The 25,324-nt window shown below is 24.7% G+C and overlaps 1 protein-coding gene and 2 long non-coding RNA genes across 3 annotated transcripts; all 3 read left to right on the forward strand.

Moving 5' to 3' along the window:
* The first annotated feature begins 129 nt into the window (after positions 1-129).
* Positions 130-11,592, forward strand: LOC132926395 (uncharacterized). Its single transcript, XR_009661432.1, has 10 exons — positions 130-278; positions 978-1,108; positions 2,644-2,798; positions 3,499-3,629; positions 4,800-4,932; positions 5,661-5,791; positions 7,326-7,480; positions 8,187-8,317; positions 10,585-10,739; positions 11,446-11,592. It is a non-coding gene; the product is annotated as an uncharacterized LOC132926395 (long non-coding RNA).
* Positions 11,593-12,401: 809 nt separating this feature from the next.
* LOC132926857 (uncharacterized) lies at positions 12,402-15,618 on the forward strand. Its single transcript, XR_009661542.1, has 4 exons — positions 12,402-12,534; positions 13,241-13,371; positions 13,992-14,146; positions 14,745-15,618. It is a non-coding gene; the product is annotated as an uncharacterized LOC132926857 (long non-coding RNA).
* A 602-nt stretch (positions 15,619-16,220) lies between these two features.
* LOC132927150 (tryptophan--tRNA ligase, cytoplasmic) lies at positions 16,221-19,830 on the forward strand. Its single transcript, XM_060991614.1, has 7 exons — positions 16,221-16,460; positions 18,210-18,438; positions 18,509-18,691; positions 18,782-18,992; positions 19,054-19,227; positions 19,288-19,428; positions 19,502-19,830. The coding sequence occupies exons 1-7, from the start codon at positions 16,337-16,339 to the stop codon at positions 19,649-19,651; spliced, it is 1,212 nt and encodes a 403-aa protein (XP_060847597.1). The 5' UTR covers positions 16,221-16,336; the 3' UTR covers positions 19,652-19,830.
* The last annotated feature ends 5,494 nt before the right edge of the window (positions 19,831-25,324 follow it).

Raw genomic sequence — 25,324 nt, forward strand, 5'->3', positions numbered from 1 at the left:
CATTTAAGCTAACACTGCATAAACACTCTGGTAGATTTTTATTATCTTTTATTAGTCATCAATCATCATTATTATAATTTCTCCAATCATTATACATATTTATATTACTATTTTATTTTTTAGATGGCAGTATAATAGTAGATCACTCAAGGCATGCTGAGAGATTTATTAACATTTTTGGAATTTGGGAAAGTTTCAACATCTTACATTGAACATGGACATGAAGATTCTAATAATAATAATGATTTTATGCAATGTACTTGTAATGAATATAAAATGTAATTGATAGTAAATTAATAGTAGTGTAACAATTGAAATTTTTTAAAAATATGAATATAGTATTGGTAATCAAATTGAGCTTTTCATTTTCATTCTTAAAATATGCCTCAGCTTTAAAAATCTTTTTATTATTATTACGTTTATTTCATAATTAGGTTTTCCTTAAACCATAATCCAAAGTATTGTAATTTAAATCGTCTAGTTTTAATAGATGTTTTACGGTACTTTTATTCAATAATGATTCGATATTATTATGTTCAAATCAGTATTATTTTTGAGGTATGGTTATGTCAAAGTCTATTAAAAAACAGCAATTTTAAGTTATTGTACAAGTGTATTCTTTATAAACACTTATTTTGCATTCAAATCCAACAAAACATTCTACTAGATATGTACGATCTTTTTTGTCTTATCAAAATTATTATATCTTATCATCTGCTATATGTTTATATTCCATATCTATTTGCAGTTTTACATTCGTATTTGTATTTAATTTTCGACTGCAAACTGCTCTCAAAAATGTTGTAATAAGAATGAAGTTTGTGTGTTAGTTTTTGTTTGACTATTTCCATTTCTGAATTGCTCAGTGTATTCCCGTACTAGTTGTAATATAAAGATTTTCATTTTAATTATGGCATGTATTATAGACAATTTATCCTCCAACCATTATACATATTTAACCAACTACAGTTTTTCAGATGATTGTAAGGCAGATCACTTGATGCATGCTGAGACTGGAATTCACATTCCTACCACTTGGGAAAGTATCAACATCCTACATTGAACAACGGACTAGAAGATTCTGATAATAATAATGGTTTTATGCAATGTACGTGTAATGAATATAGAATGTAATTGATAGTCAATTAATAGTAGTATAACATAAAATTAGTGTCAAAAAATGCTGATCATTATATTAAGAAAACAATTCTTATTTACCATTATTAACATTCATATATTTCATTGAAGCTGACACTGCATAAACACTATAAAACATAGTTTCTCATAATAATTTATACAAATATTACAAATTCATATTTTTAACTGCTTATAAAACACTCAATTCTCATGTTAGTGACTTAAAACCTTGACTACTAGATTGTGAAAACAATTCTTATTTACCATTATTAACATTCATATATTTCATTGAAGCTGATATATCATAAACACTATAAAACATGGTTTTACATAATAATTTATACAAATATTACAAATTCATATTTTGAACTGCTTATAAAACACTCAATTCTCATGTTAGTGACTTAAAACCTTGACTACTAGATTGTGAAAACAATTCTTATTTACCATTATTAACATTCATATATTTCATTGAAGCTGATATATCATAAACACTACAAAACATGGTTTTACATAATAAGTTATACAAATATTAAAAATTCATATTTTTAACTGCTTATAAAACACTCAATTCTCATGTTAGTGTCTTTAAACCTTGACTACTAGATTGTGAAAACAATTCTTATTTTCCATTATTAACATTCATGTATTTCATTTAAGCTGACACTGCATAAACACTATGAAGCATGCTTTTACATAATAATTTATACAAATATTACAAATTCATATTTTGAACTGCTTATAAAACACTCAATTCTCATGTTAGTGTCTTAAAACCTTGACTACTAGATTGTAAAACGATTCTAATTTACCATTATTAACATTCATATATTTTATTGAAGCTGATATATCATAAACACTACAAAACATGGTTTTACATAATAATTTATACAAATATTAAAAATTCATATTTTTAACTGCTTATAAAACACTCAATTCTCATGTTAGTGACTTAAAACCTTGACTACTAGATTGTGAATATGATTCTTATTTACCATTATTAACATTCGTATATTTCATTGAAGCTGATATATCATAAACACTACAAAACATGGTTTTACATAATAATTTCTACAGATATTACAAATTTATATTTTTAACTGCTTATAAAACACTCAATTCTCATGTTAGTTTCTTAAAACCTTGACTACTAGATTGTAAAAATGATTCTAATTTACCATTATTAACATTCATGTATTTCATTTAAGCTGACACTGCATAAACACTATGAAGCATGCTTTTACATAATAATTTATACAAATATTACAAATTCATATTTTGAACTACTTATAAAACACTCAATTCTCATGTTAGTGTCTTATAACCTTGACTACTAGATTGTAAAAATGATTCTAATTTACCATTATTAACATTCATGTTTTTCATTTAAGCTAACACTGCATAAACACTCTGGTAGATTTTTATTATCTTTTATTAGTCATCAATCATCATTATTATAATTTCTCCAATCATTATACATATTTATATTACTATTTTATTTTTTAGATGGCAGTATATTAGTAGATCACTCAAGGCATGCTGAGACATTTATTAACATTTTTGGAATTTGGGAAAGTTTCAACATCTTACATTGAACATGGACATGAAGATTCTAATAATAATAATGATTTTATGCAATGTACTTGTAATGAATATAAAATGTAATTGATAGTAAATTAATAGTAGTGTAACAATTGAAATTTGTTAAAAATATGAATATAGTATTGGTAATCAAATTGAGCTTTTCATTTTCATTCTTAAAATATGCCTCAGCTTTAAAAATCTTTTTATTATTATTACGTTTATTTCATAATTAGGTTTTCCTTAAACCATAATCCAAAGTATTGTAATTTAAATCGTCTAGTTTTAATAGATGTTTTACGGTACTTTTATTCAATAATGATTCGATATTATTATGTTCAAATCAGTATTATTTTTGAGGTATGGTTATGTCAAAGTCTATTAAAAAACAGCAATTTTAAGTTATTGTACAAGTGTATTCTTTATAAACACTTATTTTACATTCAAATCCAACAAAACATTCTACTAGATATGTACGATCTTTTTTGTCTTATCAAAATTATTATATCTTATCATCTGCTATATGTTTATATTCCATATCTATTTGCAGTTTTACATTCGTATTTGTATTTAAGTTTCGACTGCAAACTGCTCTCAAAAATGTTGTAATAAGAATGAAGTTTGTGTGTTAGTTTTTGTTTGACTATTTCCATTTCTGAATTGCTCAGTGTATTCCCGTACTAGTTGTAATATAAAGATTTTCATTTTAATTATGGCATGTATTATAGACAATTTATCCTCCAACCATTATACATATTTAACCAACTACATTTTTTTCAGATGATTGTAAGGCAGATCACTTGATGCATGCTGAGACTGGAATTCACATTCCTACCACTTGGGAAAGTATCAACATCCTACATTGAACAACGGACTAGAAGATTCTGATAATAATAATGGTTTTATGCAATGTACGTGTAATGAATATAGAATGTAATTGATAGTCAATTAATAGTAGTATAACATAAAATTAGTGTCAAAAAATGCTGATCATTATATTAAGAAAACAATTCTTATTTACCATTATTAACATTCATATATTTCATTGAAGCTGACACTGCATAAACACTATAAAACATAGTTTCTCATAATAATTTATACAAATATTACAAATTCATATTTTTAACTGCTTATAAAACACTCAATTCTCATGTTAGTGACTTAAAACCTTGACTACTAGATTGTAAAAATGATTCTAATTTACCATTATTAACATTCATGTATTTCATTTAAGCTGACACTGCATAAACACTATGAAGCATGCTTTTACATAATAATTTATACAAATATTACAAATTCATATTTTGAACTGCTTATAAAACACTCAATTCTCATGTTAGTGTCTTAAAACCTTGACTACTAGATTGTAAAAATGATTCTAATTTACCATTATTAACATTCATGTATTTCATTTAAGCTGACACTGCATAAACACTATAAAGCATGCTTTTACATAATAATTTATACAAATATTACAAATTCATATTTTGAACTGCTTATAAAACACTCAATTCTCATGTTAGTGTCTTAAAACCTTGACTACTAGATTGTGAAAACAATTCTTATTTACCATTATTAACATTCATGTATTTCATTTAAGCTGACACTGCATAAACACTATGAAGCATGCTTTTACATAATAATTTATACAAATATTACAAATTAATATTTTGAACTGCTTATAAAACACTCAATTCTCATGTTAGTTTCTTAAAACCTTGACTACTAGATTGTGAAAACAATTCTTATTTACCATTATTAACATTTATATATTTCATTGAAGTTGATATATCATAAACACTACAAAACATGGTTTTACATAATAATTTATACAAATATTACAAATTCATATTTTTAACTGCTTATAAAAAACTCAATTCTCATGTTAGTGTCTTAAAACCTTGACTACTAGAATGTGAAAATGATTCTTATTTACCATTATTAACATTCATATATTTCATTTAAGCTAACACTGCATAAACACTCTGGTAGATTTTTATTATCTTTTATTAGTCATCAATCATCATTATTATAATTTCTCCAATCATTATACATATTTATATTACTATTTTATTTTTTAGATGGCAGTATATTAGTAGATCACTCAAGGCATGCTGAGACATTTATTAACATTTTTGGAATTTGAGAAAGTTTCAACATCTTACATTGAACATGGACATGAAGATTCTGATAATAATAATGATTTTATGCAATGTACTTGTAATGAATATAAAATATAATTGATAGTAAATTAATAGTAGTGTAACAATTGAAATTTGTTAAAAATATGAATATAGTATTGGTAATCAAATTGAGCTTTTCATTTTCATTCTTAAAATATGCCTCAGCTTTAAAAATCTTTTTATTATTATTACGTTTATTTCATAATTAGGTTTTCATTAAACCATAATCCAAAGTATTGTAATTTAAATCGTCTAGTATTAATAGATGTTTTATGGTACTTTTATTCAATAATGATACGATATTATTATGTTCAATTCAGTATTATTTTTGAGGTATGGTTATGTCAAAGTCTATTAAAAAACAGCAATTTTAAGTTATTGTACAAACTTCAAGTGTATTCTTTATAAACACTTATTTTACATTCAAATCCAACAAAACATTCTACTAGATATGTACGATCTTTTTTGTCTTATCAAAATTATTATATCTTATCATCTGCTATATGTTTATATTCCATATCTATTTGCAGTTTTACATTCGTATTTGTATTTAAGTTTCGACTGCAAACTGCTCTCAAAAATGTTGTAATAAGAATGAAGTTTGTGTGTTAGTTTTTGTTTGACTATTTCCATTTCTGAATTGCTCAGTGTATTCCCGTACTAGTTGTAATATAAAGATTTTCATTTTAATAATGGCATGTATTATAGACAATTTATCCTCCAACCATTATACATATTTAACCAACTACATTTTTTCAGATGATTGTAAGGCAGATCACTTGATGCATGCTGAGACTGGAATTCACATTCCTACCACTTGGGAAAGTATCAACATCCTACATTGAACAACGGACTAGAAGATTCTGATAATAATAATGGTTTTATGCAATGTACGTGTAATGAATATAGAATGTAATTGATAGTCAATTAATAGAAGTATAACATAAAATTAGTGTCAAAAAATGCTGATCATTATATTAAGAAAACAATTCTTATTTACCATTATTAACATTCATATATTTCATTGAAGCTGACACTGCATAAACACTATAAAACATAGTTTCTCATAATAATTTATACAAATATTACAAATTCATATTTTGAACTGCTTATAAAACACTCAATTCTCATGTTAGTGTCTTAAAACCTTGACTACTAGATTGTAAAAATGATTCTAATTTACCATTATTAACATTCATATATTTTATTGAAGCTGATATATCATAAACACTATAAAACATGGTTTTACATAATAATTTATACAAATATTACAAATTCATATTTTGAACTGCTTATAAAACACTCAATTCTCATGTTAGTGTCTTAAAACCTTGACTACTAGATTGTGAAAACAATTCTTATTTACCATTATTAACATTCATATATTTCATTTAAGCTGACACTGCATAAACACTATGAAGCATGCTTTTACATAATAATTTATACAAATATTACAAATTTATATTTTGATCTGCTTATAAAACACTCAATTCTCATGTTAGTGTCTTAAAACCTTGACTACTAGATTGTGAATATGATTCTTATTTACCATTATTAACATTCGTATATTTCATTGATGCTGACACTGCATAAACACTATGAAGCATGCTTTTACATAATAATTTATACAAATATTACAAATTTATATTTTGAACTGCTTATAAAACACTCAATTCTCATGTTAGTGTCTTAAAACCTTGACTACTAGATTGTGAATATGATTCTTATTTACCATTATTAACATTCGTATATTTCATTGAAGCTGATATATCATAAACACTACAAAACATGGTTTTACATAATAATTTCTACAGATATTACAAATTTATATTTTTAACTGCTTATAAAACACTCAATTCTCATGTTAGTTTCTTAAAACCTTGACTACTAGATTGTAAAAATGATTCTAATTTACCATTATTAACATTCATATATTTTATTGAAGCTGATATATCATAAACACTATAAAACATGGTTTTACATAATAATTTATACAAATATTGAAAATTCATATTTTGAACTGCTTATAAAACACTCAATTCTCATGTTAGTGTCTTAAAACCTTGACTACTAGATTGTAAAACGATTCTAATTTACCATTATTTACATTCATATATTTTATTGAAGCTGATATATCATAAACACTACAAAACATGGTTTTACATAATAATTTATACAAATATTACAAATTCATATTTTGAACTGCTTATAAAACACTCAATTCTCATGTTAGTTTCTTAAAACCTTGACTACTAGATTGTAAAAATGATTCTAATTTACTATTTTAACATTCATGTATTTCATTTAAGCTAACACTGCATAAACACTCTGGTAGATTTTTATTATCTTTTATTAGTCATCAATCATCATTATTATAATTTCTCCAATCATTATACATATTTATATTACTATTTTATTTTTTAGATGGCAGTATATTAGTAGATCACTCAAGGCATGCTGAAACATTTATTAACATTTTTGGAATTTGGGAAAGTTTCAACATCTTACATTGAACATGGACATGAAGATTCTGATAATAATAATGATTTTATGCAATGTACTTGTAATGAATATAAAATGTAATTGATAGTAAATTAATAGTAGTGTAACAATTGAAATTTGTTAAAAATATGAATATAGTATTGGTAATCAAATTGAGCTTTTCATTTTCATTCTTAAAATATGCCTCAGCTTTAAAAATCTTTTTATTATTATTACGTTTATTTCATAATTAGGTTTTCCTTAAACCATAATCCAAAGTATTGTAATTTAAATCGTCTAGTTTTAATAGATGTTTTACGGTACTTTTATTCAATAATGATTCGATATTATTATGTTCAAATCAGTATTATTTTTGAGGTATGGTTATGTCAAAGTCTATTAAAAAACAGCAATTTTAAGTTATTGTACAAACTTCAAGTGTATTCTTTATAAACACTTATTTTACATTCAAATCCAACAAAACATTCTACTAGATATGTACGATCTTTTTTGTCTTATCAAAATTATTATATATTATCATCTGCTAAATGTTTATATTCCATATCTATTTGCAGTTTTATATTCGTATTTGTATTTAAGTTTCGACTGCAAACTCCTCTCAAAAATGTTGTAATAAGAATGAAGTTTGTGTGTTAGTTTTTGTTTGACTATTTCCATTTCTGAATTGCTCAGTGTATTCCCGTACTAGTTGTAATATAAAGATTTTCATTTTAATTATGGCATGTATTATAGACAATTTATCCTCCAACCATTATACATATTTAACCAACTACATTTATTCAGATGATTGTAAGGCAGATCACTTGATGCATGCTGAGACTGGAATTCACATTCCTACCACTTGGGAAAGTATCAACATCCTACATTGAACAACGGACTAGAAGATTCTGATAATAATAATGGTTTTATGCAATGTACGTGTAATGAATATAGAATGTAATTGATAGTCAATTAATAGTAGTATAACATAAAATTAGTGTCAAAAAATGCTGATCATTATATTAAGAAAACAATTCTTATTTACCATTATTAACATTCATATATTTCATTGAAGCTGACACTGCATAAACAATATAAAACATAGTTTCTCATAATAATTTATACAAATATTACAAATTCTTATTTTGAACTGCTTATAAAACACTCAATTCTCATGTTAGTTTCTTAAAACCTTGACTACTAGATTGTGAAAAAAATTCTTATTTTTCATTATTAACATTCATATATTTCATTGAAGCTGATATATCATAAACACTATAAAACATGGTTTTAAATAATAATTTCTACAGAAATTACAAATTTATATTTTTAACTGCTTATAAATCTCTTAATTCTCATGTTAGTGTCTTAAAACCTTGACTACTAGATTGTGAAAACAATTCTTATTTACCATTATTAACATTCATGTATTTCATTTAAGCTGACACTGCATAAGCACTATGAAGCATGCTTTTACATAATAATTTATACAAATATTACAAATTAATATTTTGAACTGCTTATAAAACACTCAATTCTCATGTTAGTGTCTTAAAACCTTGACTACTAGATTGTGAAAATGATTCTTATTTACCATTATTAACATTCGTATATTTCATTGAAGCTGATATATCATAAACACTATAAAACATGGTTTTAAATAATAATTTCTACAGATATTACAAATTTATATTTTTAACTGCTTATAAAACACTCAATTCTCATGTTAGTTTCTTAAAACCTTGACTACTAGATTGTAAAAATGATTCTAATTTACCATTATTAACATTCATGTATTTCATTTAAGCTGACACTGCATAAACACTATGAAGCATGCTTTTACATAATAATTTATACAAATATTACAAATTCATATTTTGAACTGCTTATAAAACACTCAATTCTCATGTTAGTGTCTTAAAACCTTGACTACTAGATTGTAAAAATGATTCTAATTTACCATTATTAACATTCATGTATTTCATTTAAGCTGACACTGCATAAACACTATAAAGCATGCTTTTACATAATAATTTATACAAATATTACAAATTCATATTTTGAACTGCTTATAAAACACTCAATTCTCATGTTAGTGTCTTAAAACCTTGACTACTAGATTGTGAAAACAATTCTTATTTACCATTATTAACATTCATGTATTTCATTTAAGCTGACACTGCATAAACACTATGAAGCATGCTTTTACATAATAATTTATACAAATATTACAAATTAATATTTTGAACTGCTTATAAAACACTCAATTCTCATGTTAGTGTCTTAAAACCTTGACTACTAGATTGTGAAAATGATTCTTATTTACCATTATTAACATTCGTATATTTCATTGAAGCTGATATATCATAAACACTATAAAACATGGTTTTAAATAATAATTTCTACAGATATTACAAATTTATATTTTTAACTGCTTATAAAACACTCAATTCTCATGTTAGTTTCTTAAAACCTTGACTACTAGATTGTAAAAATGATTCTAATTTACCATTATTAACATTCATGTATTTCATTTAAGCTGACACTGCATAAACACTATGAAGCATGCTTTTACATAATAATTTATACAAATATTACAAATTCATATTTTGAACTGCTTATAAAACACTCAATTCTCATGTTAGTGTCTTAAAACCTTGACTACTAGATTGTGAAAACAATTCTTATTTACCATTATTAACATTCATGTATTTCATTTAAGCTGACACTGCATAAACACTATGAAGCATGCTTTTACATAATAATTTATACAAATATTACAAATTAATATTTTGAACTGCTTATAAAACACTCAATTCTCATGTTAGTGTCTTAAAACCTTGACTACTAGATTGTGAAAATGATTCTTATTTACCATTATTAACATTCGTATATTTCATTGAAGCTGATATATCATAAACACTATAAAACATGGTTTTAAATAATAATTTCTACAGATATTACAAATTTATATTTTTAACTGCTTATAAAACACTCAATTCTCATGTTAGTTTCTTAAAACCTTGACTACTAGATTGTAAAAATGATTCTAATTTACCATTATTAACATTCATGTATTTCATTTAAGCTAACACTGCATAAACACTCTGGTAGATTTTTATTATCTTTTATTAGTCATCAATCATCATTATTATAATTTCTCCAACCATTATACATATTTATATGACTATTTTTTTTTTAGATGGCAGTATATTAGTAGATCACTCAAGGCATGCTGAGACATTTATTAACATTTTTGGAATTTGGGAAAGTTTCAACATCTTACATTGAACATGGACATGAAGATTCTGATAATAATAATGATTTTATGCAATGTACTTGTAATGAATATAAAATGTAATTGATAGTAAATTAATAGTAGTGTAACAATTGAAATTTGTTAAAAATATGAATATAGTATTGGTAATCAAATTGAGCTTTTCATTTTCATTCTTAAAATATGCCTCAGCTTTAAAAATCTTTTTATTATTATTACGTTTATTTCATAATTAGGTTTTCCTTAAACTATAATCCAAAGTATTGTAATTTAAATCGTCTAGTTTTAATAGATGTTTTACGGTACTTTTATTCAATAATGATTCGATATTATTATGTTCAAATCAGTATTATTTTTGAGGTATGGTTATGTCAAAGTCTATTAAAAAACAGCAATTTTAATTTATTGTACAAACTACAAGTGTATTCTTTATAAACACTTATTTTACATTCAAATCCAACAAAACATTCTACTAGATATGTACGATCTTTTTTGTCCTATCAAAATTATTATATCTTATCATCTGCTATATGTTTATATTCCATATCTATTTGCAGTTTTACATTCGTATTTGTATTTAAGTTTTGACTGCAAACTGCTCTCAAAAATGTTGTAATAAGAATGAAGTTTGTGTGTTAGTTTTTGTTTGACAATTTCCATTTCTGAATTGCTCAGTGTATTCCTGTACTAGTTGTAATATAAAGATTTTCATTTTAATTATGGCATGTATTATAGACAATTTATCCTCCAACCATTATACATATTTAACCAACTACATTTTTTCAGATGGTTGTAAGGCAGATCACTTGATGCATGCTGAGACTGGAATTCACATTCCTACCACTTGGGAAAGTATCAACATCCTACATTGAACAACGGACTAGAAGATTCTGATAATAATAATGGTTTTATGCAATGTACGTGTAATGAATATAGAATGTAATTGATAGTCAATTAAAAGTAGTATAACATAAAATTAGTGTCAAAAAATGCTGATCATTATATTAAGAAAACAATTCTTATTTACCATTATTAACATTCATGTATTTCATTTAAGCTGACACTGCATAAACACTATAAAGCATGCTTTTACATAATAATTTATACAAATATTACAAATTCATATTTTGAACTGCTTATAAAACACTCAATTCTCATGTTAGTGTCTTAAAACCTTGACTACTAGATTGTGAAAACAATTCTTATTTACCATTATTAACATTCATGTATTTCATTTAAGCTGACACTGCATAAACACTATGAAGCATGCTTTTACATAATAATTTATACAAATATTACAAATTAATATTTTGAACTGCTTATAAAACACTCAATTCTCATGTTAGTGTCTTAAAACCTTGACTACTAGATTGTGAAAACAATTCTTATTTACCATTATTAACATTCATGTATTTCATTTAAGCTGACACTGCATAAACACTATGAAGCATGCTTTTAAATAATAATTTCTACAGATATTACAAATTTATATTTTTAACTGCTTATAAAACACTCAATTCTCATGTTAGTTTCTTAAAACCTTGACTACTAGATTGTAAAAATGATTCTAATTTACCATTATTAACATTCATGTATTTCATTTAAGCTAACACTGCATAAACACTCTGGTAGATTTTTATTATCTTTTATTAGTCATCAATCATCATTATTATAATTTATCCAACCATTATACATATTTATATGACTATTTTTTTTTTAGATGGCAGTATATTAGCAGATCACTCAAGGCATGCTGAGACATTTATTAACATTTTTGGAATTTGGGAAAGTTTCAACATCTTACATTGAACATGGACATGAAGATTCTGATAATAATAATGATTTTATGCAATGTACTTGTAATGAATATAAAATGTAATTGATAGTAAATTAATAGTAGTGTAACAATTGAAATTTGTTAAAAATATGAATATAGTATTGGTAATCAAATTGAGCTTTTCCTTTTCATTCTTAAAATATGCCTCAGCTTTAAAAATCTTTTTATTATTATTACGTTTATTTCATAATTAGGTTTTCCTTAAACCATAATCCAAAGTATTGTAATTTAAATCGTCTAGTTTTAATAGATGTTTTACGGTACTTTTATTCAATAATGATTCGATATTATTATGTTCAAATCAGTATTATTTTTGAGGTATGGTTATGTCAAAGTCTATTAAAAAACAGCAATTTTAATTTATTGTACAAACTACAAGTGTATTCTTTATAAACACTTATTTTACATTCAAATCCAACAAAACATTCTACTAGATATGTACGATCTTTTTTGTCTTATCAAAATTATTATATCTTATCATCTGCTATATGTTTATATTCCATATCTATTTGCAGTTTTACATTCGTATTTGTATTTAAGTTTCGACTGCAAACTGCTCTCAAAACTGTTGTAATAAGAATTAAGTTTGTGTGTTAGTTTTTGTTTGACTATTTCCATTTCTGAATTGCTCAGTGTATTCCTGTACTAGTTGTAATATAAAGATTTTCATTTTAATTATGGCATGTATTATAGACAATTTATCCTCCAACCATTATACATATTTAACCAACTACATTTTTTCAGATGGTTGTAAGGCAGATCACTTGATGCATGCTGAGACTGGAATTCACATTCCTACCACTTGGGAAAGTATCAACATCCTACATTGAACAACGGACTGGAAGATTCTGATAATAATAATGGTTTTATGCAATGTACGTGTAATGAATATAGAATGTAATTGATAGTCAATTAATAGTAGTATAACATAAAATTAGTGTCAAAAAATGCTGATCATTATATTAAGAAAACAATTCTTATTTACCATTATTAACATTCATATATTTCATTGAAGCTGACACTGCATAAACACTATAAAACATAGTTTCTCATAATAATTTATACAAATATTACAAATTCATATTTTTAACTGCTTATAAAACACTCAATTCTCATGTTAGTGTCTTAAAACCTTGACTACAAGAATGTGAAAATGATTCTTATTTACCATTATTAACATTCATGTATTTCATTTAAGCTAACACTGCATAAACACTATGAAGCATGCTTTTACATAAAAATGTATACAAAAATTACAAATTTATATTTTTAACTGCTTATAAAACACTCAATTCTCATGTTAGTTTCTTAAAACCTTGACTACTAGATTGTAAAAATGATTCTAATTTACCATTATTAACATTCATGTATTTCATTTAAGCTAACACTGCATAAACACTCTGGTAGATTTTTATTATCTTTTATTAGTCATCAATCATCATTATTATAATTTCTCCAACCATTATACATATTTATATGACTATTTTTTTTTTAGATGGCAGTATATTAGTAGATCACTCAAGGCATGCTGAGACATTTATTAACATTTTTGGAATTTGGGAAAGTTTCAACATCTTACATTTAACATGGACATGAAGATTCTGATAATAATAATGATTTTATGCAATGTACTTGTAATGAATATAAAATGTAATTGATAGTAAATTAATAGTAGTATAACATAAAATTAGTGTCAAAAAATGCTGATCATTATATTAAAAAAACAATTATTATTTACCATGATTAACATTCATATATTTCATTGAAGCTGACACTGCATAAACACTATAAAGCATGCTTTTACATAATAATTTATACAAATATTACAAATTCATATTTTGAACTGCTTATAAAACACTCAATTCTCATGTTAGTATCTTAAAACCTTGACTACTAGATTGTGAAAATGATTCTAATTTACCATTATTAACATTCATGTATTTCATTTAAGCTGACACTGCATAAACACTATGAAGCATGCTTTTAAATAATAATTTCTACAGATATTACAAATTTATATTTTTAACTGCTTATAAAACACTCAATTCTCATGTTAGTTTTTTAAAACCTTGACCACTAGATTGTAAAAATGATTCTAATTTACCATTATTAACATTCATGTATTTCATTTAAGCGAACACTGCATAAACACTCTGGTAGATTTTTATTATCTTTTATTAGTCATCAATCATCATTATTATAATTTCTCCAACCATTATACATATTTATATGACTATTTTTTTTTTAGATGGCAGTATATTAGTAGATCACTCAAGGCATGCTGAGACATTTATTAACATTTTTGGAATGGTGAAATCTAAAGTTTATCGATAGAGAATTTTATGTAGATTCAAGTGTACCTAAAAAACTAAAAAAAAAGCTAAAAAGCTAAAAAACAATAGGTACAAAATTCGCTTTATCAATATTATCATATATTATAAATTAAAATAATGAATTATTAATTAGTTTATTTTTAAACACGGCTTTAGATGTAAAGCTGTGGTTTTAAAAGGTCACCACTGCTTCGTATGTCTGATAAACAATTGCGGTTATGTTCAATTTTTACGTAAATAATAATATTATGGATATTTTGTATTGATGTTTTAATAATTTTACTTTTTAGTATTTACGTTTTCAAATTTTCAAATCTTCTAAGTACCTACTTAGTTTTTGTATAATTAATTAATAATATGTTCTTTATTCTGTATAGTATACAAATTACAGAAATTATGTAATTTACTTAGTTATATGGAATTGTAGTGTCAAAAAAACTTGGAAAAAAATCAGGGTTTAAATGGTTTAAAACAAATATTTAAAATCATTATCGTAGGAGAGTCCATGAACCTTTATTCAATAGCAGAAGATCTAACATGTAATGATCTAGTATTTTTCAAGTAAGCTCGATGCTCCTATATTTATTACCTACTTCCATCGACGTGGAACGTTCATTTTCAGCATAAAGTGTATTCTAGCCGATAATAGGAGAGCCTTTTAGTTCGAAAACACCTTATGGTTCAATACAATCACAAAGATAAACATTTTATTAACAACAACAAATTTTTAATAAATATTTAACTACCTATATTGGCTATATTATATAAATGTGTATTTTTTTCAGAACATTCAAAACCTTATTTTTAAAGATTTTATTTTTATTTTTTTAAATTCATTAATTAATAATTATATTTCGATTACAATTTTTTTTATATTTATATGATATAAATCTTTTTTGTTAATAATTTTTTAAGTTATTTTTATTTCGTTTTTAGTGCATATTCTTAAGTTTATCGGGCCATATAATATAATCGCATATTTAGTGCTTTTTAGTGCTATAAGTCCCGAACCCTGGTAATAACAATTAACTAAACACGAAAAAAGATATATAAATATATATATATTTACCTACTTAGTGTCTACCGTCTGATGATATTGTAGACTTGCAGGCTATTTTCGTTCGGAATCGTTTCTCGTATACAATTAATTATAATTGAATTCAATTTTAACACACTCATTATACTCACTCAGTCACTCTACATCTAGTATTGTACAGCGGAGTGGTAACCAATTTGGCCCGCCTTTTTCATGTTTAATATCAACGATTATAAGTTATAATCGTTACATACCTCCACGCATGGCTAAATAAATAACAAATATTTTTTAGCCATGCCTCCACGGGATCCACGTCGATTATAATAACAACTGATAACCGATAACTGATAACTTTCCTATAATAATTATTGTGTATAATGATGCATAACCAACAATTATTTGTACAGAATAGCGGTTTTTGATTTCCTAGTAATTACATATTAGTATATTACGTTTTACTTACGTTCGAAAATGGCTTCATCCTTAGAAAACTTGTCATTGCAATCTAAAGAAGTCAACAACGAAGACGATGTGGTGAACCCGTGGAATGTTTGTTCAAAGAACAAAACAGGAATCGACTATGACAAACTCATCAGTAAGCAATTATTATTATTTTATTACTTTTCTTTCCCCGTAACAATAATTATATTTTCGCAATATTTTACCATTTTTATCGTAAGTTGTTATATGGATCAATGCCTATATCGCTTTACACTTAAAATACGTTTTACATTTTTGTTGATTTATTCATTGTCCTCAACATTCATACACTACTATTGTATACAACTATCGTGAATTTACTCGCTGGGACATTAGATGTTTTTCCGGTAGATAATATGCAATTTTTATTTTTTCCTAATTTTTTAATTTAAGAGGACATTATACCCGAATGTGTTGTCTCTGTCGTAACATACATCATGGTAAATTTGCGTTCAGCAGAACACATTTTATGTTGTTTGCTTTGAAATTGAGTATTGGGCATTCCATACATAATATTCTTACCTTTAAGTTTGATAATAGGTAAATTGATTGCATTATTAAAGCTAACAACATAAAATGTGTTCTGTTGAACACAAATTTGCTATGATGAACATTAGTAAGACAGAAAAAACACATGCGAGTATAACGTCTCTTAAGTTTAGAAAATTCTTTCACCAGGAGAAAGCTACATTATTTCTGAGTGACATAAGATATATTTTATTGTAATTAAAAATATTAGTCAATCAATTCTGAGAAAAACATACTGATACATTGATATATTGGCGTGCGCTGACTATAGAGTATAGATGAATATTCAAAAATATTTTTCTTTAGTAGCACGGTCGTCTTCCTACGCAACAGTCGTGGACAAAATTTAAATTATTGATAAAAACTTATGAATAGGTACTGTAAAAAAATTATTTAGTCCGATACCAGCCAAACAAGCAAAAATTAATTTTTATTTTTTTTATTTGCTATTTTTAAATAATCAAAATTTACACGAGCAACTCTGATCAAGACAGTTACATTAATATGTCGGAAATATCATCTATATGCCAAATAAAAAAATAAAAAATATGATTTATTATATTAAATGTTAGTATTAGGCAACCAAATTTAACACAAATGCATTTTGTACAGGCAACATAGATAGTACACAAGGACAGCTAGTTATTTATATAGATGCTAAGATTTTATATTTATGTTTGTATTTAAGTATTAAACAAATATTATAGATTAATATTTATGTCTTATAAGTTATAACAATACTTATTATTTTATTAGTCTGTAACCTGCTCTAATTTTTAAGCTTAAACTATTCTAAAAAATTATTTTTTTATTTATTACTGTATCATTTTGATCCATGGCTTTTTAAATCTAATATTATTATTTAAATAATTTAATATTAACTTCATTAACATTAGTTACATTTAAGCTAAATGTTCAAGTTTTATTAAATAAACAAATTTTTTATATAAGTTATTAATTATTAGTAATATTTCTAGTTAGGTAATTTTTGTTAATTTACCTACTTATTTATTTTTGTTTACATATAATAACAAACAAATAGGTATTTTTTTCTAATTATATAATAATACAATTTAAAGTAAATTAAAATAAACGTGTTAAATTAATAAAATACATATATATATACAATATTATTACTTATATTCTATTATTATTTATTATAGATTAGGTACATGGATTACATTATGTTTATAATAAATTGTTATTTCAATTCTTAACTTTTAGGTTTGTAAGTATAATATAATAATGAAAATTAAAATTATTTAATAGATTGTTATTACACTTTTATGTTGTAATTACAAATAATAGGTACTTATATTTTCTTTTTCTTTTTTAGGAAGATTTGGTAGTAGTAAAATTGATGACGAATTAATTTCGCGGATCGAGGCTGTTACTAAAAAACCGGTTCACCATTTCCTTAAAAGAGGAATATTTTTTTCACATCGAGATTTATACAGTATTTTAAATTTATATGAACAAGGAAAACCTTTTTATTTATATACAGGAAGAGGACCTTCTTCAAACTCTCTTCATATTGGACATTTAATACCATTTATATTTACAAAGTAAGATTTTTATTTATTTTATTTTAAATTCTTCTGAACATAACAGTAACTAATATTTTATTGTTTTCAGATGGTTGCAAGAAGCTTTTAATGTTCCTCTTGTTATACAGTTGACTGATGATGAAAAATACTTATGGAAAGATTTAACATTAGAAGAAGCAAAGGTGTTGTCTATTGAAAATGCTAAAGATATAATAGCATGTGGATTTAACAAAAAGAACACATTTATATTTTCAGATTTACAGTTTATGGGGTATTATACATATTTAAACTAATGCATTAATATATATTTGTTTAAAATAAATAAAAATTATAATTTAAAAAAATAATTAAATGATTTTAGTCAATGTCCGTCTTTTTATGCTAATGTACTGAGAATTCAAAAAAGTGTTACATTCAATCAAGTAAAAGGTATATTTGGATTTGGAGATAGTGATGTAATCGGAAAAATTGCATTCCCTGCTGTTCAAGCGGCTCCTTGCTTGTCTTCAACATTTCCATTTATATTTGGAAATGAAAAAGTTCCTTGTTTAGTTCCATGTGCTATTGATCAGGTGAGAATTACATTTAATTATCTTATTATATTAATTGTTTAATAAAAATATTTTTTTTCAGGATCCATATTTTCGAATGACCAGAGATGTTGCCCCTAAACTTGGATACTTAAAACCAGCTTTAATACATTCATCATTTTTACCGTCTTTACAAGGAGCTGACACTAAAATGTCAGCTAGTGATTTGAATTCATCTATCTATTTGAAAGATACTCCTAAGGAAATAAAAAATAAAGTTAGTTAAATTTTTTGAAATATTTTCTTTTTTATCCATTTTATTATTTCTTATAAACAGATCAACAAGTATGCATTTTCTGGAGGCCGAGAAACAGTTGAATTACACCGTGAAAAGGGTGGTGATTGTAATGTGGATATATCATATCAGTATTTAAAACATTTTCTAGAAAGTGATGAAGAATTAATTCAAATTGAAAAAGTAATGAATATAATTAATGAATTTTTATTATCATTTTATTAAAAATAAACATATGGTTTTAATGTGTTAATAGGCTTATACTTCTGGAAATATGTTAACTGGAGAATTAAAAAAAATATTGATTGAATCTATTTCAAAAATTGTGAAGGAACACCAAACAAACAGAAGCAAAATTACAGATGATGATGTCAAAGAATTCATGACTCCAAGAAAGTTATCATAAACTATGACAAGAACACAATTATATATTTAATAAAAAAAAAATTAATTTTCAACTTTTATGTTTTACATAATTTATGTACACACACACACACACACACACACACACAAATGTGTGGTTTAATGTAATAAACTACTATAATTCAAATTGAATAAAGTATGAAAATTATTTTTCTTAGATAATTTGTAAATTATTATTATTTTACGTATGGTGTTTAGCACTAAGAAATCAGTGTTGTGTAGTTACAAATCAATAATTATATGGTTAGGTTAGGCAATGTTTTATAGCTTATTATAACATAGGTAGTACAAGATTACATAGCAATGCAGGTAGCATATTCCCATTAATAATATATATTTTCATTCAAGAGAATTTCACATCCACACATTGATGGTTGCACGACAAAAAGGGATAAGTGACATTAGGGTCTAAGCAACATTGTTATTATCGGTTGTTGGAAATTTAGATATATCATAATCTATCACTGGTACATCCGTGTGATCATCTTATAATAAGTTATCAAATTTTTAAATTTAGGATACAAATGACCATTGTAATATGTGAATTCTAAAACATGGGCCCAAGTGACATTTTTGGGTTCCAAACGCCAATATCGTAAAATATATGAAAATCATTTTTTTACTCTCTTAAAAACCTTGATATTTATTATGTCGCTTGTCCCCTTTTGTCGTGAAACCATCAATATGTTGTTTCTATTTTACGCATGGATAACAACCAAATTTTTGTTTACTAATTTCAAATGTATACTCTTAGATTTAATATTATTTATTATTAGAATGAATTCACTTATTATCAATCTTAAAAGTAAGAACATCATTTGTATTCTCTCATAAGATTTTTACAATACAGTAGCTTCGCAGTAATCTGAATGGAATTGGAGAGAGGGGTTGTTCCGGTTGTTTGGATTACCTATGGGCTATGACTTTGTTACAAAATTATCTTGCAATTTAAACTTAAAAATTGTTCTTATTAATTTATGTATAAACTGTTTGAGAACAATAAATATAATAATTAATTACATTTTTTTAAATTAATCAAAATTATTATAATTATTTTAAATTATATACATACTCATTTATATAATAATAGAATGGTGGCGATGTACAAAGTCGCTCGGATTACTGTGACGCTACTGTATTATAATTTTTAAGCAAGTTGAAAAAATTATTAAATTTATATTTTTTATAGACTCATAACCAGACTTGTAAAGTATTCGAATACAAGTATTTGAATACCTTATATAAAGTATTTTTATGGTATCCTAAATTTTTTTAAGTATTTTGAATACTTTTTAAAAGCATTTTTCACAAAAAATTTTAAAATTAAAAAATGCCACATCCTATTTTATATTGGAATTGTTTAAGAATAATTAAAATTTAATAATTTTATTAATATTAATTGAAATGTATGTGAATTAAAATTGTAAACATATTGTATTTACCACTAAACAGTCAAACATGTCATAGATAGTATTTGTGAAATTGTTAAAATCTATGGTAAGTATAGTAACATAATAGGTACATATACTGATATTCAATAGACGTGTACAATATATAAATAATATAATAATATAAATATATATATATTTTTGCAGCTTACTCTCAAGAAACGTAGATAACATACTAAATACATTATTATTATATATTATTATTTTATCTACAGATAAAATTGAATAATCGTTATTGACCGATAAAAGACATATGCTCAAAATATTTTTACCTATTATATAATAGTAAAAATATTTTTATTTTTCACGTGCCCTCAAAATCTTTTTACGTGCCACCTCGGGTCCGCGTGCCATGGATTTGCCATTACTGCCCTATATGATTTAAAAAAAAAAAACAAAATAATTTTATTTAATAGTACTTTTTTTAAAAGTATTTTTAATAATTTTTCAAGGACTGCTTATAATTTGCTTAAAAATTAAAAAATACCAACAAGAAAACACAAATGTTCTTACCTTTAAGTTTGATGAATGGGTCAATTTAGTATTTACTAACATATGTATGCTAACAACACAAAATTTAAACCATGGAACATAAGTTGTGGTATATCATGCATTAATAAGATGAAGACAACACTTACAGGTAAGATGTCCTCTTAATAACTATCTAAAATGAGTTATTTTAGTAACATAATACATTAATACATAATGGAAAATTATTGGCCAGCTAAACATATTCAGTAATAACATTAGTTTTTTTCATTTTTCATCATAATTTACACATTTTTAATAAAATTACTATTGAGAACATATTTTATAAATAAAATATAAGCATTTTTTATAATAATTATTAACACATTTATTTTATTATTAACTATCTTCAATATTGAGATTGATACTAATTTATAGATACTATAATATTCATCTTATTATCCCAGCTAATACATATTTTGTGTCATTGTTTGTTTGTTTTTGAAACGGTGGATTTTATGCCTAAAATTATTTAATAATAGTTAACAAACAGAATAATTTATAAAACTATTTAATTACTATCCTAATTAACTTTGTTTTTATATAATATTATTATTTATTACTAATATTTCATCAGTTGCTATGAGTAACACTCATCGGATGCGAGTAAAACTCACCCTTTTGTATTCCAAGTTGATCCAAAAATTAATTTGGTCAATACTGTTAACCTAACTGAGATACAATTCAATATGTTTATCCCTTTATGTTTGGTTCTTTTAAAACCACAACTCAAATGGACTTATTTTTTACTGAATTTGAGTCAAGTGACTCATCTACACTCAAGCTTATATCAGTCTTCAGAGGTTGAACATCAAACAATTGCAAGGAAAAGTATAATTGCGGTCAGAAACACCTATGTTATTATTATATTATTATTGTTATTATTATATTATAACAAATGTAAAATGCTGATCTGTGATATCAGATCACTCATCTAACATATAAGCACTATTAGTACCTACTACACTACTAGTAGTTAATTTTTGGATCAACTTGGAATACAAAAGGGTGAGTTTTACTCGCATCCGATGAGTGTTACTCATAGAAACTGATGAAATATTAGTAATAAGTAATTAAAACTTTTAGGAGATTTATAATATAACTAGAAATTCTATACATTTAAAGGGTTAAAAACAGTACATTTAAAATACAGTCGAGTCTCGATAATCCGAACACAGGCTAATCCGAAAGACGTGGTAATCCGAACGGGCTTGAGAATTATCTTATCGCTAAATGAAATATGTACGTATGTGTATGTATTTATAAATAATATTTTCCGGTAATAAAATTAATCAATATTTTAAATAGTAAGGTTCATAATTATACTCATAATTATATTAATATTTTTATATATTCATTGTCTTTTGAAATAACGAGTTTTTACAGATAAAAATAAAATTTCATAATTTAAATTACAATAAATTTGATGTTTTTTTTAAGCCATAGGTAATCCGAACAAATCGCTAATCCGAACGACCCCTTTCCCCAATCTCCTTCGGATTATCGAGACCCGACTGTATATTTATATATCTTTTATTTAGTTATATCTTGTAATCGTATTTAATAATTTAAAAAATTAAATTTTTATACTTATTACTCTTAATTTTTTGTATTTTGATTATTTTTTTAGAATCCATATTGATTTTAATTTCTATTCATCTATGGGTAACTACTAAACTTCCAAATCCTTATTATAAATATTATATTTTTTAGAAAAAATTTGTCATCATAATCCACTGCATATATTTATGCACAGATATATTTATTAAATTATTCAATGAACATTTGATATCCATAAGAATAAATAAGTTTGAATTCTGTTGTTTAAACCTTTATGCAATGTTGCTTGTTGTGTAAGTAATATCATTATTTAATGTAAAATCTTAACGTTATTTTTAATTTCTTAACAATAAACTAAAAGCTAAATAATATTAAATAAAGATTATTAGCACTGTGCATATAACAGATTATATAAATGTGTAGGTATTTACTTGTATAATATAAAAATTATAAATATTTAATACAATAATATAAATATATAAAAATCATACAAGCCATAAAATATTTTCCTGGATATAAATTTAAATACATAGAATTAGGTACATTTTATTTTAAAATTAAAGAATAGTGATGTGGGCATTCAAAATTACAAATTAATAGAATATAAATATTTTTAAATAATGACCAAATGCTGAGTATTAATAGTAAAATAATATTAATTAATTATTTAATTATATTATATATAATTAATTATATTTAAGGTTAAATAAAAAATTATTTAATGATAATCGTCCAATCAATATAATATGTTTATAGGAAAAATAACATTAATGATAGTACCTAATATTTCTATATTTAATACCTTCTAAATTATCATTAAAAATTATATTTTTAATAATATTAAATTATTTTTTTGCAAAAGATATTTACATTGTTATCTACAAACTTTAAAAAATCGTTAACATAAACAATTTTTTTATTTGTCACATCTAGGTGTTAAAAGACCTAACAAATACGTCAAATAGCTACTTACGCGTATTTTTATTTTTTATTTGTTCTCAATAACTTCAAGGTTCAAGATATAGCAGATCATTTAATATTATAATACTGTTCGGTAACTGAAATCATCAAATAATTAATCATTCGATGAATAGGTATACTTGATACTGTCCTTTATGGATAATGTACTAATTAGTATTTAGTTTAGATAGGATATCGATTTATTGTGTAGGTATGTTAACTTATATTTTTAATGTTAGTTAGAAGATAAACCATATTTTTTAATAATGTAATATGTACTTTCCTATACGACTTAATTAAATTACATTAAGTACCTTACCTAGGTAATAATAAATAATAATACCTACACAAATAGGTACCTATACAAACACCTAAAGACTAAGTTAAGTTATGATATTATATATTTATATACATACTACCTACATAATAATAATGTACAACTATATATCATATAATTAATAATTGTACAAGTATTAATACTGTTTGAAAATGAAATATTATAACTATGAACACTGTTAATTTAATAGTAAGTCAGTGAACTATTTGTGTTTTCTCGCTGTTTCATGTGCAAAATCTAGCGAAACCACAGTAAATAGAAGGGGTACCCAATCGTTCTCAGAGGTGTATTTGGGAGGAGCGAAGGGGGGAATCGCCTCGGGCGCCGAATAGTAAGTCTCTTAAAGAGGCGCCGAGCTTATTTTAGGGGGAAAAAGGGTGCCAAAATCATAAATACGCCTCTGGTCGTTTCCCATTGCCTACTCAGCCGGAGGCGTGATGGGGTAAGCTCTGCAATCTGCATCCTGCATGCAGTCTCAAACAATCTACTGATTGTCAAAAGTTGCGTTGTAGTATAAAGTATAATTGATTATTATGGTTTTTATAATTAAATTATACTATAAATTAGTATTAGTATTAAATTAGACTAAAAAAAATAACGACAATCTAGGTAAAAACTTCTTCAACAAAATCAATTAGGTATACCTAAGCATAATAAAAGTTATACTATAACCATTTTAATAGATTCAAAATAAAATCTAAACAAAAATGTCAACTACCTATTCTGTTCACATCTATAAAATATCCAAATCAAAATATCTAACGGTCAAAATATTCACAGGCAATATATCCAAATGTATCCATTTTACCGGAAATAAGTGCAT

Source organism: Rhopalosiphum padi, chromosome 3 (genome assembly GCF_020882245.1).
Source record: "Rhopalosiphum padi isolate XX-2018 chromosome 3, ASM2088224v1, whole genome shotgun sequence".
Lineage (NCBI taxonomy): Eukaryota > Metazoa > Arthropoda > Insecta > Hemiptera > Aphididae > Rhopalosiphum > Rhopalosiphum padi.

Excerpts from the sequence above, each read along its gene's own strand:
- LOC132927150 (XM_060991614.1), top strand. The coding sequence starts at position 16,337 with ATGGCTTCATCCTTAGAAAACTTGTCATTGCAATCTAAAGAAGTCAAC. Across the intron at positions 18,439-18,508 it reads ATACCATTTATATTTACAAA|ATGGTTGCAAGAAGCTTTTA; the intron begins GTAAGATTTTTA and ends TATTGTTTTCAG. Across the intron at positions 18,993-19,053 it reads TTCCATGTGCTATTGATCAG|GATCCATATTTTCGAATGAC; the intron begins GTGAGAATTACA and ends ATTTTTTTTCAG.